The sequence below is a fragment of the Balaenoptera musculus genome, chromosome 1 (assembly GCF_009873245.2).
Source record: "Balaenoptera musculus isolate JJ_BM4_2016_0621 chromosome 1, mBalMus1.pri.v3, whole genome shotgun sequence".
Lineage (NCBI taxonomy): Eukaryota > Metazoa > Chordata > Mammalia > Artiodactyla > Balaenopteridae > Balaenoptera > Balaenoptera musculus.
In genome coordinates, this window is record NC_045785.1 from 136,599,608 (window position 1) to 136,618,018 (window position 18,411).

The window sequence follows — 18,411 nt, forward strand, 5'->3', positions numbered from 1 at the left end:
GAATAAGGGAAGGGTGATAGGCATGTAAATGATCAGGGAATGGTGAAGAAGAGGTAGGGATTGATCCCTAGGGGAGGGGGTGATGGCAGTCTTTGGCTTGACTTATCCTGGTTATCCCTTTGTGAATTGCTTTATCATCTCAGGATCAATGGTTCTTTTCCCTCAAAGACTTGCCCCTCTTCTCCCAGGAGGAAGTCAGCCTGCCGTATCAGGTGGTGCTAAGCGAGGGTTCCATTTATCATTCTCTTTCTTTCCTTCTAGGCTTGCAGATTGTGTTGAAGTCCATCATGAAGGCCATGGTGCCTCTTCTGCAGATTGGTCTTCTGCTCTTCTTTGCCATCCTGATGTTTGCTATCATTGGCTTGGAGTTCTACAGTGGGAAGTTGCACCGAGCTTGCTTCATGAACAATTCAGGTAGGGTCACTATTTTCTGACTTCTGCTTCTTCCTTCCTCTCTCCTCTGATCATTGGGGTAATTTCAGGGCATTTGGAGGCTGGTTGGAAAAGTATGTCCTATCCCAACCCTAGAATTAGAATCGGAGACTTCCTAGTCAGCAGCGTTATGAGGCACAACCAGCCTAAAGATACCCATTGTGCATTGATATCGCAAAGCGAATAACCTCTTAGGTTTATAGTTTATTTCAATAGAAGGTCTCAGCTGCCCCATCCCTTGGTAGGAGGCTATCAGACTGCATGTCAAAAACCTTCTGCCTGAAGAATTACCCTTTGTATATGGCCTCTTTGACCCACAGCCAGAGAGACCAGGAGTCCAGAGTCAGATCTGGGGCCCTCCAGATCTTGCGGACATTTTCCGTCCATGCTCGAGCTCATGATCTTCCCCCTCTCTTCTGTGACCCACACATAGTGTGGAAGAACTGAGGGAGTTCTGAGCATGACTTGGCAGGGGTGCTTGGGAGATTAGTAGGGTACACAGATCTGGCATTCTTTTCTCCCTGTATCTTCTTTGTTCTTTTCAAGTTCAGTAGAGTGCTTTAGGAGGAAAGGGAGCAGGGGAGAGGTTGAAGGAGCCCAATTAGGTACCATGTTTTTATGAAAAAAAATCTTCAAAGGACACCTTCCACATTGGATTTTTATTTTTTATTTTTGTCTTATTTAAGATGAGGAATTTAGGCCATAAAAACAAGGAGTTAAGATCCACGGAAAGGACTGTAGTGTATAATTATTCCCAAGGAACCCAGAAAGAACTAAGGGTCTATCCTGGAGTCTAAAGTTAGAAAATCTGTAAGATTCTGCTTTCAGCTCAGACCTTTCTGGGTGACCCAGTGCTGTAAATTCCCGCGGGACTCAGGAGAAGGTAGAAGATGTGACCTGAGGAAAGAGCGGGGGGGGCATGTGGAGGAGGCTTCATTTTCACAGGAGGTTGGGAAACGTTGGGTTGAACACATGGTATGTGAGCTGTGAGGTGTAGAGATGCCAGAGAAGGGTAGGAGCCAGAGACAAAGAAGGACAAACCTTTCTGTGGGAAATAGAATTGCATGCTTGTGGCCTCCTGGGATCATTTCCAGCTCATGCTAAGCATCATGTGGTTTATCCCCCACCCTCCAAATGTGTCTGCAGGTATTCTAGAAGGATTTGACCCCCCTCACCCATGTGGTGTGCAGGGCTGCCCAGCTGGTTATGAATGCCGGGACTGGATCGGCCCCAATGATGGGATCACCCAGTTTGATAACATCCTTTTTGCTGTGCTGACTGTCTTCCAGTGTATCACCATGGAAGGGTGGACCACCGTGCTGTACAATGTGAGTAGAGCTGGCGAGGGGCCGGAGCAGGAGGGAAGTATCATGGAATGGGGCTTCTGGCATGGTTTGGGCTGATTAGTCTGAGAAAAGGGAGGGCTGGGGATGTGTGTGTGTGTGTGTGTGTGTGCGTGTGTGTGTGTAGACTCAACCATGGTTGCCCTCCCACGGGCTACCTTTACCTTTCCTTCTAACCTGATTCCGTCTGTATAAATAATGGCTGGAACACGGGGTGGCATACAAAAAGCCCCCTTTAGAAGGACTTCTGGACATAATCTATACTTAGTAGTTTATTGGCCTCTGTTTTTTGGCCTCTTGCTAAGTACACAGCTTCTTAATATAGTTAGGAAATTACATGCCATTTTGATGGGTGAACTGCTAGTTAAATCAGATCAACTCAGCCGTTGTGTTCTGCTACTGGTTTGACATGGTGGTGGGATTCAGTGAGGGGCACCAAGAGGTATAGATTTGTTGGTTGCTGTCTTCAAAGAGCTTACCACTGGTCTGGGAAGGTATTCCAGTAGTTCCCACCCCTGGCCACACATTAGAATCAGCTGGAAGGGGGCTTTAAAAATTTACACCGCCTGGGCTCTACTCCAGACAAGTTAAGTAGGAATAGCTAGGGGTAAAGAACTGTCATTGATTTTTTTTTTAAAGCTTCCTAGCTGATTCTAATATGTAGCTACCCTCAAGAACCATTGCATTACATGCACGTAAGTAACATGCTTAATTGTAAGACTCACTAGGGATGCTTGTTGAAAATTCTGATTCACAGGCCCTTGGAGATTTTGATTTCATGTGGCTTTGAATAGTTGGTGAGCTGAGCTACATTTTTTACACGTGCCCCTGGTGATTCATGTGATCAGGCATGTTGGGAAAGTTCTGAGTTGGTGTACAAGACAAGGCTATCTAACTGTCTGTGTGGGACGTTAGGGTGACCACTGAAGCGTCTTCCACCTCCCAGAGTCTGATCTCAACAAGTTATGAAAGGCATGGTGCAGAGTCTAAGTTCTAAAATGAAAGGGTGGGGAGGTGTGTGCTTTGATGCATAGGAGGCCTAGCGGGGCAAAGCAATTTGGGCAAATTGTCTTTGTAAACAGGTGCTCATAAAGGTCTGTACCCTCCTATGCATACAGCCAGCCCACCCCAAGGCAGATCCCTTTGGAGCAATCATCCATCTTACTTGCCCTCCCATAGTCTACCTTTACCTTTCCTTCTAACCTGATTCCGTCTGTATAAATAATGGGTGGAACATGGGGTGGCTTACAAAAAGCCCCCTTTAGAAGGACTTCTGGACATAATCTATACTGGAAGGAAAGGAAATGCTGTCTTAGGAGAGACTCAACCAGATTGCCATGGAGGAAGAGCCAGGGTCTGCATAAAGCCTGTACAAGTAGGTACCTAGTAAATGTCCATCACTGACCTGGACCCATTCCCAAGCTCCCAGGCAGGTAGAGCTTTGCAGAAAAGAGCCACAGGCTATTATGCCGAAGCTTTACAGGGCAGTGAAGAAGTCCCAAGGACCAGCATATGCCCAGAAAGCCCAGGGTTTATGTGTGACCTAGAAAACCCTTGAGGACACTCTGGGATTCTCACCAGTTGTGGGGTGGCAGGAAGGAGGGAAGGGAGGCAAGGTTGATGAGTCCAGTCGCTCCTCATTTGAGATGTGAAGGTTGTCTTGAAGCCGTGTCACTCAGATTAACCAAGCGCCTCTGGAAATGACAGCACTGACCCCACAGCGGCTGGTGTCATTTGTGGGGCTTTGGGAGGGATGTATTTCAATTGTATGTGTAGACTCACCTAAGTGATGTGATAAATGCACTGAAAGCCTGAAGGGAGAAGTGTTGCATTTGAAGATAAAGGCGAGATCTGTTGGTCCTCTGGAGCCAAGGCTCAGAAGGTACTGAGATAAACAGGAATCACTCATCACTTACATTAGTTCCTTTGTTCATTCATTCATCCATTCTTTCAACATATATTAGTGAGCATCTGTGATGTGTCAAGCAGTGTGCTAGGCACTGGGGAAACAGAGGGAGAAAAAGAACGCCATGATCCCTGCTCTCCTGGTGCTCTCTTCAAATTCCAGTCTCTCTCAGGTTATCTATCCAACATAGGTATGGAGGTCACACAGAGACAGTGAACTTGCTCTCCTCTCTAGGTGTGCTCTACTGAGGAAGCAGGGAGAAGAGGTCAAGCTGCAGATCCTCTGAAACCTTTGATTGCATGGGCTCCCAGGGCCACAGACTCACAGTACCACTGACAATGACATCAGTCATTGAACTTCAGTTTACTGAAGGCCTCCTGCTACCCCTGTGGCTGGATCCAGGCTCGAGGGAACTCATTGAGCTGTTGGGCTGGTTTCTGAAAAGTGGCTGGTTTCCAAAAAGTGGCTGCTTATGGGGCAGAATGAGCTCATGCCCACTTTGAAATGACATCACTTTCCAAAGCGTTGGATCTAGGGGGAGGGCGTGGAGCCAGGAGTCCACAAGCAGAGGTGATGGTCGTAGTTAGATGGATAACTACCCCTTGATTCAGGAGAAGTTGGATGAAAAAGGCATCCAATTTTCAGCCAGTGGAACAAGGACAAAGTCTGGCTCCTTAGGAAGAGAAGGAGCCATCAAAGTCTGGGCTTCCTTTGAGCAGGAAGCTGGGGTGTAAAGCATGGCTCAGGCAGAGCTCTCTTGCAGGAGCTGGATGCCCATCCTGGAGTTAGGGTTTTCTGCTACTGGAGGAAGGTTCAGAGCCGTGGACTCTTCAGTCTGGTGGGCGTAGGGCTTGCAATATATGGTGGAGTCACATCATACAAGCTTTTGTTAAAGAAACCAAAATGCAACTGAGTGAATTTCAAAGATGTTATTGACTTTATTCAACCATTCATGAATTGGGCAGCATCCCATCTAGCAGCTGGAAAGGAGCTCTGAGGAGCTGTACAAAAAATGAAAGACTTTTATAGGCAGAAGGGCGCTGGACCAGGAAGTTAGTAAAAAGTGGATTAGTTGTGGCAAGGTCACTTTCCTTTGGGGCGTGGCAGGGTTTTATCAGGAAGATGCTGGTGCAGATGACTCACCTGATCACTAGTGCTGAACAGGTGATTCCTGATTGACTAGTTTAAGAGCCCATTTGTGGGAGAGGCTGACACTGAAATGAAATTTTGGATTGGTGACATGGGGCTTAGCATAAGTGACTCTGTTTTGGACCTGTTCTCTTGTTTTAAACACTTTTAATTTACCCAAATTCAACCATTTAGCTTGGAAAGGAAAGAGGATCCAGGATGGGGGAAAATAACAATTTAAATAGTACAGACTGGGCTTCCCTGGTGGCGCAGTGGTTAAGAATCCGCCTGCCAATGCAGGGGACATGGGTTCGAGCTCTGGTCTGGGAAGATCCCACATGCTGCGGAGCAACTAAGCCCGTGCGCCACAACTACTGAGCCTGCGCTCTAGAGCCCGTGAGCCACAACTACTGAGCCTGTGTGCCACAACTACTGAGCCTGCGTGCTACAACTACTGAAGCCCGCGCACCTAGAGCTCATGCTCCACAACAAGAGAAGCCACTGCAATGAGAAGCCCGCGCACCTCAACAAAGAGTAGCCCCCGCTCACCGCAACTAGAGCAAGCCTGCACGCAGCAATGAAGACCCAACACAGCCAAAAATAAATAAATTAAAAAAAAATTTTTTTTAAATAGTACAGACTAATTCACTTACCACCCCTTACCCACTTATGCCCATTGAAAGTATGAGATTAGAGATGCCTAGTATCTTGGTTGAAAACGTGCAGATTCTGAAAGCCCATGTCAACGATACCTGAGTATTTATTTTTCTTCTCTTAATTTTAACTTAAGATTTTGTAATGGCAAAACTTTACATATATATTAGAACTGGTTACACACCACTGAATTAACTATGAACAACTAGTCACCTGAGTACTCTAAATAGATGCATGTATATATGTATGTTTCTACATAGAGAAAAATTACCCACTGTGCCTTTTATTATTACCACTGCTAATAAGACACAGATATAACTGTGTTGATTTCCCTTTCTACCACTCTTCCTGGAAGGCCCAATTCACCCAGCCGCTGTATTTCTTCACAAAGACCACAAAGAAAAGGGAGTCCCTATTTCCCTTTCCAATGCCTCTTCTATTCAGTGGTTACAACAAATACGTAAGATTTATTGGCGCCAGTTATAACCAAACCATTAGGAGAACCTTCAGGTTTACGCTGTACGCAGAAGCTGTCTCAAACATGTGGACTCAGTTTAACCTTTTTCTATGTAACTTAAATGCTTCCCTGGTGTTTACATCCCTTTTCTGCTGCACAGACCCTTCCTAAATGCCTCCTGTGACCTTGTATGGCTCTGCCCTTGATTACCGTTGACTTCATTTGCATGTAGCTTTTCTCATGAGCATGCATGATTGTAAGGGTGGGGGAGAGTTCCCATCGTCAGGGCAACCTGGAGTCCTGCGTGCTGTGCTCAATTTAGTCTCTCCCAGAATTTCAGCTCGGCTTGGTCACACTCCAACTGTGTTCTTGGCTTCCCTCCCTCTTGTGGTAGAAAGATGCAAAGCAGTCTACGGTTCTGCTGGCTGCTTCTTCCTGTTTTAACTGTCTCTCCAAAGGTCTCCTCCATTTGCAGACTCTCCCCTCTTCTTACTAGTTTAATTCCTTTCATTGCTCCTCACCTGGATAGGTGTTGCTTCTCCAGGACAGCACCTTCTCCCTCAGTGCTGTTCACTCCGCAGATGTTACCGTGGCTCCGTTATTAACTTCTAACCTTCTCCACCTGGGTGAGATGTGGCTCTCAGATCTGGCTTTCTCCCGAGTCTGGTCTGAGTCCGATTTCCCTGTTGTCGTTCTGGTTTTATGTTCTCTGCTGTTTGTGGTACCTGGAGTATAATATACAGATGGCGGGGGTTCCCAATCGCTGTCTGCAGTTCCTCCAATCTGTGCTCTTCAAGTCCAGTATTTTTGATCTGTATTTCTACATTTCATCTGTATTTTTCATCAAGCTATTTCTCTTCTCACCTGGTGTTGATAACTCACGCAGATGCGGACATTTCTTGGAGGCGTGCTGTTCTTCGGCTTTGCAGGTACGCCAGCTGTATCTGTTATGACTGCCTCGGTGCTCTGTGCTGCTGTGGGGAAGATTTTTATACTCTTTCCTGGCTTTTGGCAAGAAGAGGCAACCTGTGGTCTGATTCTTTCTGAGAGTCTTCCTCACTCTCAGAAGTCCTTTGGTCTGTGACAGTCCCATGACGCTACTTTAAGTTGCCTTCTCCCAGCTACACATAGTTAATATTTGCTAAATGGTTAACAGAGAATTCACTTTTTGCCTCGTTGCTGTTTTGCTTATGTATGTTGAAAGAATAATGCCATATCCGAGGGTTGGTGGAAAACTGCCATCTCCAGCTTCCTGAAGTTTCTCTGATTTTATAGTATCTGCAGAGAACGTGTTCGGTGCTGAGTTCCATGCGACTAGGGAATGTTGTCTACTCATCTCTGCTTTAGTTTTCATCACCACCTCCTCCACATGCTCTGGGAACAGAACATACTCAGAGCTCATTTGACAGATAGGGGCCAGGAGCCTACCATCATCTTACGGTGTCAGAGTGATAAGGTGTACCAGCTGACCTAGGATAAGGTGTCTAGTTGGTAAAATTTGTAGACTCCTGTAACCGATCAGTCATGCTCTGGAATAGGCGGTTTTTTTCCCCACATCCCTGTCTGCACGAGCCTGTTCCTGTGTCCTTGCTGTTGTCTGGGTCTCTGTAATACAGATGACACCTGGAATCTGATACCAGTGTCTGTTCACCTGTGACTTGTCTAATACACAAAGGGATTGATAAGTGGATACCGGAAGTTAGTCTGCCCCTTTCCCATGAAGGCTGAGAGGTGAAGTAGATGGGGAGGAAGATAAAGAATTGAGTTTGGACATGAATGAAAAATTTGCGATGCTTATTTTTTTTTTTTTTTTTTTTTTGACTGTGTTCGGTCTTCATTGCTGCATGGGCTTTCTCTAGTTGAGGCAAGCAGGGGTTTCTCTTCATTGCAGTGTGAGGGCTTCTCATCACAGTGGCTTCTCTTGTTGCGGAGCATGGGCTCTAGGCGCACGGGCTTCAGTAGTTGTGGCACACAGACTCAGTAGTTGTGGCTCGCGGGTTCTAGGGCGCAGGCTCAGTAGCTGTGGCGCACGGGCCTAGTTGCATGTGGCATGTGGGATCTTCCTGGACCAGGGCTTGAACCTGTGTCCGCTGCACAGGCAGGCAGACTATTAACCACTGCGCCACCAGGGAAGCCCTGCGATGCTTATTTGATATGGTGGTGTAAGGAGAGAGTTGGGTAAATGAATTCAGGGTAGAAGCCTAGGCTGGAGATAATAAATTGGGGAGTTTTCTGTGTGTAGAATGGTATTTAAAGTCCAAAGACTGGATAAACCATCAAAGAAGGGAATATCTAACTATAGAGAAGAGGTTCCAGAGCTAAGTTCCAGTGTTAAGATGTGGGTGAGTTAAGGAGTTAGCAAGAAGACTGAGAAGGAGCAGTAGGGGGGCATGGTGTCCTGTAGGCCAAGGGAAGAGAGTGCTTCAGGAAGGAGGAAGTAGCAGTGATCAGCTGAGTCAAATGCTGCCTGGAGATGGGTCAAGGGAGATAAGGGCTAAGAATTAATCATCAGAGGCCAGGAGGGGAAAGTGGGAGGGGCAAAAACCCGATTGGAGAAGGTTTAAGAGAGGTTTGGAGACAGCCATACAGACCGTTTTGTGTTGAGTTTTGTTGAAAGAGAAGCAGAGAGAGTGGGGCAGGTAGAAGAAATACCATTTGCTTTTTGGTGAGAATGAGTCATTCAAGGTAAAAATCACTGCTGCTAGAGAGAGAGGACAGTTGGTGGAGCAGCCTTCTAAAGCAGGTGCGAGGGGGTGGGCTCCTAGCCCATAAGAGCACAGGTGGAGGGCCAGGCTTGGAGCCCAGCTTCATGGTTCATCCGTAGTCCTAGGAGGGAGGCTGCAGAGGCTGGGATGGGGGTAGACACGGTGACGGAAGCATGTAGAAATTCCCCTATTGCTTCTATTGTCTCGATGAAATAGAAAGTCAGGTCATCAGCAGAAGGTGGGAGGAGGGAAATGCTGGAAGTTTGAGGAAAGGTGGGAATAGTTTTCCAGGCGAGCGAGGGACTAAGTGCAGTGGGGATCTGCTCGCCGGGCAGCATTCAGGACCCACTCGGGGTTAATGGTGCTGGGGTGAAAGTGAGAACAGTGAATGTGTTGTGTTTTCCTGTGGTCACATTTGGCCCCTGAGGTTCAGGCAAGGAAGTAGGTGGAGAGTTGGCTTTCACCAGAGTAGTTCTAACTGGGGAGCACAATAAAATGAGAATCAAGAGAGGTGGAATTTGAGCTGGGTAGGGAAGAAAGAGGTGGGGAGGTGGGCGGAGACTGTGAAAAGGGAGTAAATGGATTATAGGCCTTTTTTCAAATGTTACTCTGGAATCTTCTGGACAAATTCAGTCTGTGGAATGAGTTTGAGAAACCTGTCTCATTGCATAGAAGAAGTAGGAAGTGAGCTTTAAAACCAGCTGTTCTGATTTCTAATTTGGCGCTTGAACTGCCCCCAGTAGAGGGAGAGTGAGTGAGTGAGGGGTGTGTGTCCCCGCGAGCAGAGTAAGCTGTGACAGAAGGTGTGGCACACCTCCTGGGCCCTCCCAGACTTCACTCCTGGGCACCTCGACCTGCGTCAGCCCAATTCAGAGCACTGACTGGGGAAACTTTGGGGGACTGAAACCTACCAGGCCCGCCCACCTTCCTCACTAGCATTGTACTCTGTAATCCCGTTTTCCTCCTCAGAGTGTCTCTTTTTAAAAACACATTGAGGTGGATGGACCTAGAGTCTGTCCTACAGAGTGAAATAAGTCAGAAAGAGAAAAACAAATACCGTATGCTAACACATATATATGGAATCTAAAAAAAAAAAAAAATGGTTCTGAAGAACCTGGGGGCAGGACAGGAATAAAGACACAGACGTAGAGAATGGACTTGAGGACACGGGGAGGGGGAAGGGGAAGCTGAGACAAAGTGAGAGAGTGGCATGGACATATATACACTACCAAATGTAAAATCGATAGCTAGTGGGAAGCAGCTGCATAGCACAGGGAGATCAGCTCAGTGCTTTGTGACCACCTAGAGGGGTGGGATAGGGAGGGTGGGAGGGAGGGAGATGCAAGAGGGAAGAGATATGGGAACATGTGTATATGTATAGCTGATTCACTTTGTTATACAGCAGAAACTAACACACCATTGTAAAGCAATTATACTCCAATAAAGATATCGGCTTTTCACATGGAAAAATAAAAACATTTATGTTTGTAGCTTCTGCTGCTGCCTTTGGCAGCCTGTTCTCCATGTGAATCACTTGTCCTCCCCCTAAACCCTGCAATGCCTTTCTCCTGCTCCCTGCCCGCTGGGCCGGAGCCCGGGGTCCACGTTTTCCAGTCCCTGGCTCCCTCCGTGGGATTAAAAAAAAAACTGTGGTTTGCTTTCTTTCTCCTTCCCATCCATAGCTGCTTCTACCCTGAAATTATTCCTACTCTTTCATATCCATTTTGATTTCTTAGTAACTTGTCAAACCAGAGATGTCATCGTGTTTAGGGTTGATTCCAAATATGCAAAGTTTGCCTCCTGATCAGGTGCCTGAATTTCACACCACGCACGCACCAGGCCAGTCTCCAGATCTTTCGTCTGTGCAGAACCATTAAGCTGGCTCAGGGCTCTTTGCCTTTCTTTTAGCCCACTCTAATACACAGTTTAATTTCTGATCCGTGGCCAGAGGCCTCAGGTGCCTGGTGTGTCACGCAGCCTTAGGCTATGATCTCTCTGTTCTGAGGCAACCCCAGGCCTTAGGACTAAGGGGCAGAAATTAACTGGGGGTGGTGTGTTGGTGACTCAATGGCTGTTTCAAATACTTTCCACTGGCTCACTCTGGAGGCCAAATCCTTATGGAATCCCAGCCAGACGGGATGGCACAGTGCCAGCCTCTGGCACTAGGCAGCCAAAAGGTCTCTATTCATTTTTCCCTCAATTTATCATTCACTAGAAAAATATTTGTTGAGGACTTTCTTTCAGTGCCCCTCAGAGTGTGGGCCGTCTTAGAATTGCCTGGGGGCAATTAATGTAGTTTCAGATTCCTGGACTCTACCTGGGTCTGGCAGCTACAGAGCTAGGAAGAAGGAATCTGTATTTTTAACAAGCTCCCTTGTGATTCTGAGGCCACAGTGAAGTGTGACAGCGACAGTTCCGTGTGGCTGTAACGACTGGGCCTGGGGAGGGTGAAGTGGGAGCGTACTAAAGAGAAAGCCTTCAGAAAGCCCGTCTCCCCCACTACATGGGTTTCTACGAGGTCCTACTTTAATCAAAATTTGTCTAATGTAAAGTGATTGACACACAGTGAGCTCTCAGGAAAGAGGACCAGGACCAGTGGCATTTCCATCCTCCTGAGCGCACTTTGCTGGTTACCTCCCTCCCATGCCTGCAGGGTCTCTTCTCCCTCTCCCATCCCGACGCCTCTGCCCTTTGCCCTGGATCAGGGACTTGTCAGGTGAGATCCATAGGTGCACTTTGGTGGCTTTACAAAACTGTCTCAAAAAAAATTTTTTTTAACATCTTTATTGGAGTATAATTGCTTTACAATGGTGTGCTAGCTTCTGCTTTATAACAAAGTGAATCAGCCGTACGTATACATATATCCCCATATCCCCTCCCTCTTGTGTCTCCCTCCCACCCTCCCTTATCCCACCCCTCTAGGTGGTCACAAAGCACCGAGCTGATCTCCCTGTGCTATGCGGCTGCTTCCCACTATCTATCGATTTTACATTTGGTAGTGTATATATGTCAGTGCCACTCTCTCACTTCGTCCCAACTTACCCTTCCCCCTCCCAGTTTCCTCAAGTCCATTCTCTACATCTGCGTTGTTTTTAAAATATATCTTTTTTTTTTGACTTTTTGTATAATTGAAGTGTAGTTGATTTACAGTGTTTCAGGTGTACAGCAAAGTGATTCAGTTATATATATATGTATATATGTATTCTTTTTCAGATTCTTTTCCATTATAGCTTATTAGAAGATATTGAATATAGTTCCCTGTGCTATCCAGTAGGTCCTTATCGTTTATCTGTTTTCTGTATGGTAGTGTGTATCTCTTAATCCCAAATTCCTAATTTATCCTTACCCCGCCCTTTTCCCTTTGGTAACTGTAAGTTTGTTTTCTATGTCTGTGAGTCTATTTCTGTTTTGTAAATAAGTTCATTTGTATCATTTTTCTTTTTTGATTCCACATGTAAGTGATATCATATATTTGTCTTTCTCTGTCTGACTTACTTCACTTAGTATGATAATCTCTAGCTCCATCCATGTTGCTGCAGATGGCATTATTTCATTCTTTTCTTTGGCTGAGTAATACTCCATTTTGTGTATATATACATATGCACCACATCTTCTTTATCCATTCATCTGTCGATGGACACTTAGGTTGCTTCCATGTCTTGACTATTAAATAGTGCTGCTGTGAACACTGGGGTTCATGTATCTTTTCGAATTAGAGTTTTTGTCTTTTCTGGATATATGCCCTGGAGTGGAATTGCTGGATCATATGGTAACTCTATTTTTAGTTTTTTGAGGAACCTCCATACTGTTCTCCATAGTGGCTGCACCAGTTTGCATTCCCACCAACAGTGTAGGAGGGTTCCCTTTTCTCCACACCCTCTCCAGCATTTATTATTTGTAGACTTTTTGATGATGGCCATTCTGATTGGTGTGAGGTGGTACCTCACTGTAGGTTTGATTTGCATTTCTCTAATTATTATCGATGTTGAGCATCTTTTCACGTGCCTGTTGGCCATCTGTATGTCTTTTCTGAAAGAATGTCTATTTAGGTCTTCCACCCATTTTTTGACTGGGTTGTTTGTAAGCTGTTTGTGTGTTTTGGAAATCAATCCCTTGTCAGTTGCATCATTTGCAAATATTTTCTCCCATTCCGTGGTTTGTCTTTTCGTTTTGTTTATAGTTAAAATATATATTTTAACTGTCACACTTCCTTGAATATAAGATACATACCATTGATTATAAGATCTACTAAAAAGTTAATAATGGCATTTTGGGGGGGAACCCCTACTACCTTCTGTATGTTACATATTCATATATTCTTAGTTCTAAAACCTTTGTCTGCAAAGAAAGGTGTATCTTAGAATTGAGGAAGTAGAAAATGATGAAAAAAAAAAACTGATTTAAAAAGCCACACGTAATCAGTATGTTTGAGACCAAATTTTCATACTTGGAGACTGCTCATGATCACCCTGGCTTATTTGTGCAGACCTTGGAGTAAAGCTCCCTTTGCCATCTCTGTGTTCGTTTGAACTTTGTGTAAATGTGCTATTAGAAGGCTGGTAGTTCTGTGTTAGTCTTTTTAAAAAATTCAGGCCTGAGCTTGTTTGCTCACAGACAGCGATATAAGTGAGCACACTATTACTTTTCTGTGTGATTCAGGATTTTCTCAGTACTATGAAACTAAAACAAAATACAGAAACAAACTGGATGTCAAAGCTGATTCAAGACTGCAGCAGTCATCCAACCGGCTTCAGTGCTCATCTTCCCCAAAACCACCTTATGTTTTGAGTGATTGATTCTACATTACATACATGTTTTGTATTATAAATGCATATATATATATGTTAAATAGCAAAAATACATTTATGCCAAAGGTGTTCCTCCCTGTAAGTTTTCTGCATTGATGTTCTGATGATCTTGTTTGAAACAGTGATTTCTGTTACTAGACGTGGTATAACAGTGGTTAGGAATCCTGGTCCCACCCTTACTACCTGTGGGACCTGGACAACTTAACCTCTGTGCCTTATTGTCCTTATCTGTGATGTGAGGATAATTTTGGTACCCCCCTCACAGAGTTGTAGTAAGAATTAAATGAGGTATCTTGGATAAAGCCCTTGACATGTGCCTAGCACGTAGGAAACACTAATGGTGTTAAATAATTATTTAGAACATTTTGTGAAAACCACTCATATAGGGGAGACAAGCAGAACATCTTCTTCCACTGCCCACTCGCTGTCCAGATCTCCTCTCCGACGGGTCCTTTCCTATCTCTCAGCCTAGCCACTTAGTACCTTTCCTATGCATCTTTGCCAGTCTTACATTCATGTGTTTTGAATTAGTTTTTCCTCCAAAACATTGGCCACCTCCTCCACAGAGCCTTCTCCGACTATCCCTGAAAACTCAAAGGAAAAGAGATCTTTCCTCTAAGCCCTCTCCCCCGGACCTAAACGTCAGTAGCATTCATCTGGTGCTTTTCCCAGATTCCCCTATCAGGAGTTGTCTTCTAGGTGCCTCTGTCCCTTTTCCCTTTCAAAACACCATTCTGTCTTCTGGCATCAACCACAGTTTCCCAGACATGATTATGTATTCAGTAAATATCCATCAATAGGCTAATTTCACAGAGAGTCTCTGTGAACCCAACCAGGGTGCCCTGGCTTCCAGGCCGTCCGGCTGTCAGCATATGCAGCATAGGGTCTAGGTTCAGATGAAGGAGCTGCTGTCGGGAAGGACACCGCTAATGCTGGACAGTGGGCTGTCCCCACTGTCACTGCAGTCTGCTTTCCCTGCTGTGCTCCAGCTCAGTGCCATGCTCCCTTCTCCTGTGACAGGTAGAGGCACACACAAAAAAACCCAACTAGTGAAAAGTAGGGGGACTGTAATTTATTGGAATGTTTACACAGGGTTTGTGTGTAATTAGTAGTTAATTTCTGTGACACAGTTGGCCTTCCTGGCTTGGAACCTGGCTCTGAAATGCTCTTAAAGAGACCCAGACCTAAGAGATGACAATCTGAGACATGGTTAGGGTTTGGGAACAGAACAAAGAGAAAGTATGCCCTGTTTTCTGTGATGAAACGTGACCAGGAACAGCCCCAAATTGAAGACTCCCTACACACACACACACACACACACACACACACACACACACACACACACACACACACACACACACACACACACACACACACACACACACACACACACACACACTGTTTCTGGGATCACTTTCTGTGGCTGAATCCTCCTTTCACAATGTGAACATCAGCTTGGGATTTGATACTTACACTGAGGATAGGGGGACAGCCACTGGACCCCCTTCTGCCATGAGCCCTGTGATCCCAGGCAAAACACTTATGTCTCTTTGTAAGTGTCAGATGAATAAATAAACGTGCGTTAGTCTTCTCATTAGTCATACGCGGGTAATACCACCAGCTGTTCCTAACCTCAAGAGTCTTGTAGCAATTACATGAGATAAAACATATGAAAGTGCTTTGAAAAAGACCCTCATTCTTTGCTTTATGAGTGCTTTCTTTTTTTTTTATTTTTTAACATCTTTATTGGAGTATAATTGCTTTACAATGGTGTGTTAGTTTCTGCTGTATAACAAAGTGAATCAGCTATACATATACATATATCCCCATATCTCCTCCCTCTTGCGTCTCCCTCCTTTTTGCTTATAAGAGCTGTGTACTTATAAACTCGATTTTGCTAAGTGAGCTTTTTTTTTTTTGTTTTTTGTTTTGCTTATTCAAATAGAGTATCTGATTGCTGCTGCGGGCATGTAAGGCAAATTCTCCCATCATGTTTCCTTTTCATTGGCTTCCATTTGCTCTATGTATTGGGAGCTCTCATGGCCTGTGCTTTTGCTTTGAAGTGTAGTGTTATTTATATTATGTCCATGTTGAAAAACATACCTGTAGTTGATGCTAAAATGGCTTCTGAACACATTTTAAGTATTCATACCAGTTCTTACTAACTTGAATTACCTCTGGATAACTGGCGAAATGCCGACGTTACAGCTGCTCTCAAATTCTAACACACTTCAGGACTTTCTACACTTTGTGTTAGGGCAGACCTGACATTTATCTCCAGCAGTGTTCCTGAATGGGCCGGGACTGAGCCCTTGGTGAAGTTTTTAGCAGTCTGGCATAATGAGGAAATAATAGCAATACAGTTTTTTGGAAGCTAAATTTGTTCAACTTGAAGTTGAATTTTCAAAGTTAATATCTTTTCTTGGCAGAAGAAAAAGTTAACAACCGTATGGCAAGCCCATATTCTTTTGTATTTGTTTTGTGAAAATTCTCTGATCTGTGGAAGTTGAAAAAAAAAACTATGGTTATATAGATTTTATCTATATAATAGATTAATCTATTAATATAATTACATTGATGTAAATAATTTACTTGTGAATGCACACTATTGCTATTAGCAGCTTGGCATGTGAGTTTTTTGTTTGTTTGTTTGTTTGTTTTTCCCCATTCTGGTGACAGTGAGCTTTTTACATTAATTTTAACAGGAATTAGTAGTTGCTTATGTGACTTGTCACCAAAGAACAAACATTTTAGAAAACCAGTTAGGCTGGCATAGTGAATACCATAAGGAATAGGTAGTATTCAACATTGGGTTGTACTCAGAAGATCTGGGTTCAAGTTCAGGTTTTATTTTCTGTCTACTCCCCCCTCCCCCATATCATGATCTTAGGCAAGTTACATGACCTCAGTGAGACCCATCTTCCTCTTCCGTTAAATTGGAACGCTTAGTTCATATTATGGTTGTAAGAATTAAATCAGAATGTATGTATGAAAGGGCTTTGTGCACCAAGATATGCTTTATAAATTTAAGGTATTGTTAAAATAGTTTAAGGTTATGAACAGTGATGTCTAGAGGATTTCTGTTTTTGAGCTTCACAATAATCGATTTTTCACGTATCATCTTTAAATGTGTTTTGACAGATATGGTCAGTGGGATCCCTAAGGAAGTAAGGCAGAATATATATTCAAAATATCGTTAGGATCTTTCTCTTTCCTTTGTGCACAAAACATGGTACCGTGACCTTTTCCAACTGTTTCCTTGATGATGTAAAACAGAGCCACCACTCCCGGAGTCTTTTGTATAAAAAGAGCAGATTTCTAGATGAAGCAGGAAAGAAAGGGAGTGTGGGAACGTGAGTCCTTTTCCGAGGGACCCCACCTTGATCTGAATGACCGAGGTGTGCCGCCACCTACCTTCGGGGGTGCTGCTAGTTGCAGCTGTGCCATTGAATCAGAGAGGCTGCCCTTCCTGATTTGGAAGGAAAGGCAGGACCGAAAGGGCAGCAGGCACGCGCACACCCAGGTGATCACGCCTCCCTCACCGCAAGTCGTGATCACATTCAAGTTCTTGGCAGCGTGTCCCCCAAACCCAGGTGGGACTAGGGTAGTTCGCCAGGCTGACGCATCTCTGTCACAGCCTCCCTTTCTCCCAGGGTTTCCAATCAGGGCTCACTCTCTCTTTCTCTCTCTCTCTCTGCCTTCCTTCCCTTCCCCAGGTCTCCCACTCTCCTCTCTCTCTGTGACAGGTTCCTCTCCCTTAGCAGGTGGCGTTGGAGTGGCATGACACAGCCCCTCAGGGAGCGCACCACCTGAATGGGTTGGGAAGAGCAGAGAGGCACCCATGGCTAATAGCTAAGTCACCAAGGTCATGCTCCCCAAAGAGTGGGCAGCGGGGTTCCAGTCCTGGGAATTACAGACTCGGTGGCCTCGTTGGGCCAGCAGTCTTGGTCTACCCTCCAGGACCCCAGTCTACCTGGGAACGCGAACCTTGCCTGTCATCCTGCATTACTAGAAGCAGCTGTGACTGTCGGCCCACTGAGCCTGGGAAAGGTTACCGCGGAGAGTACCCGCCCCTATTTAGTCTGTGTGCACGTGTGTGACAGAGTGAGAGGGAGGACGCGTGCCTCTCTTTTGTACCCAAGTTATTTATTGCATTTGTCTTACGACTTCCATTTAGAGCTAAATAAACTGCAAAGTGGGTTATTTAGCCAGATCTCCGGTGTCTTCAGCAAGTGGGGAAGTGGGCGGTGAGGAGGGAGAAAGATGGGAGATTGGGCAGAGGAGATTCAGAGAAAGGGGCCAAGAGGAACAAGAGGTGGCTTTTCCCCTCCCTTCAGATGGGTAAGACATGCGTGTGCTGTGGCTTGTCCACCGGGAGGCCCTTTGCTGGAGGACCCTGAAGCGCTTTCTCTGTCTCAGGCATTTGGGAAGCAGCCTCCTGTGGACATTATCTTGAGTTACAATTTATGGATTAAAAAGAACGAAGTCATGCCCTGCAGACTGCATGAAGTCTGCAGTGAGCTACCCTACCTGGTAAGGCAGCTCCCCGCCTCTGTGCCCGCCTGACATGATCACATCTCTTCCCTACGTGCCCTGGTCTTAAGCAGCCTCACAGAGGGGAGACACGCAAGGGAGAATGTCCTTAGAGCATATTATAGCCACCGAATCCAAATGAGGTCTCAGGGGTCTCATCTCCACAGCACAATGTCCCTCCCTACCACCATGTGCCTGTCTGTGTGCCTATCAAGCTCGAACTTTGTTCGTTGATCAAAATCACTCATGAATTCTCTTTTGCACAGATTTGATAAAGGGTCTTTCTTGAGTACCAGAAGTACTGTACATAATTCATAACATGAAGCAAGATGAAGTAGAAAGAGTGAGAAAAGATAATAAACACTGGGGAATTAAAAGTTTTAAGCTTTGTTACAAGCTGGGAGAATGAGTCAGCAGCACATATGTCTTGAGGGAGAGCTTTGCG

General features: G+C 45.2%; 1 protein-coding gene across 3 annotated transcripts in view; it reads left to right on the forward strand.

Moving 5' to 3' along the window:
* Positions 1 to 18,411, forward strand: part of CACNA1E (calcium voltage-gated channel subunit alpha1 E) — a 305,317-nt gene that overhangs the window by 91,906 nt on the left and 195,000 nt on the right. For all 3 annotated transcript variants that reach the window (XM_036833529.1, XM_036833538.1, XM_036833546.1), the window contains exons 5-6: positions 262 to 414; positions 1,579 to 1,760. In XM_036833529.1, coding sequence (XP_036689424.1) covers positions 262 to 414; positions 1,579 to 1,760 — 335 coding nt within the window. The remainder of the gene's footprint in view (positions 1 to 261; positions 415 to 1,578; positions 1,761 to 18,411) is intronic.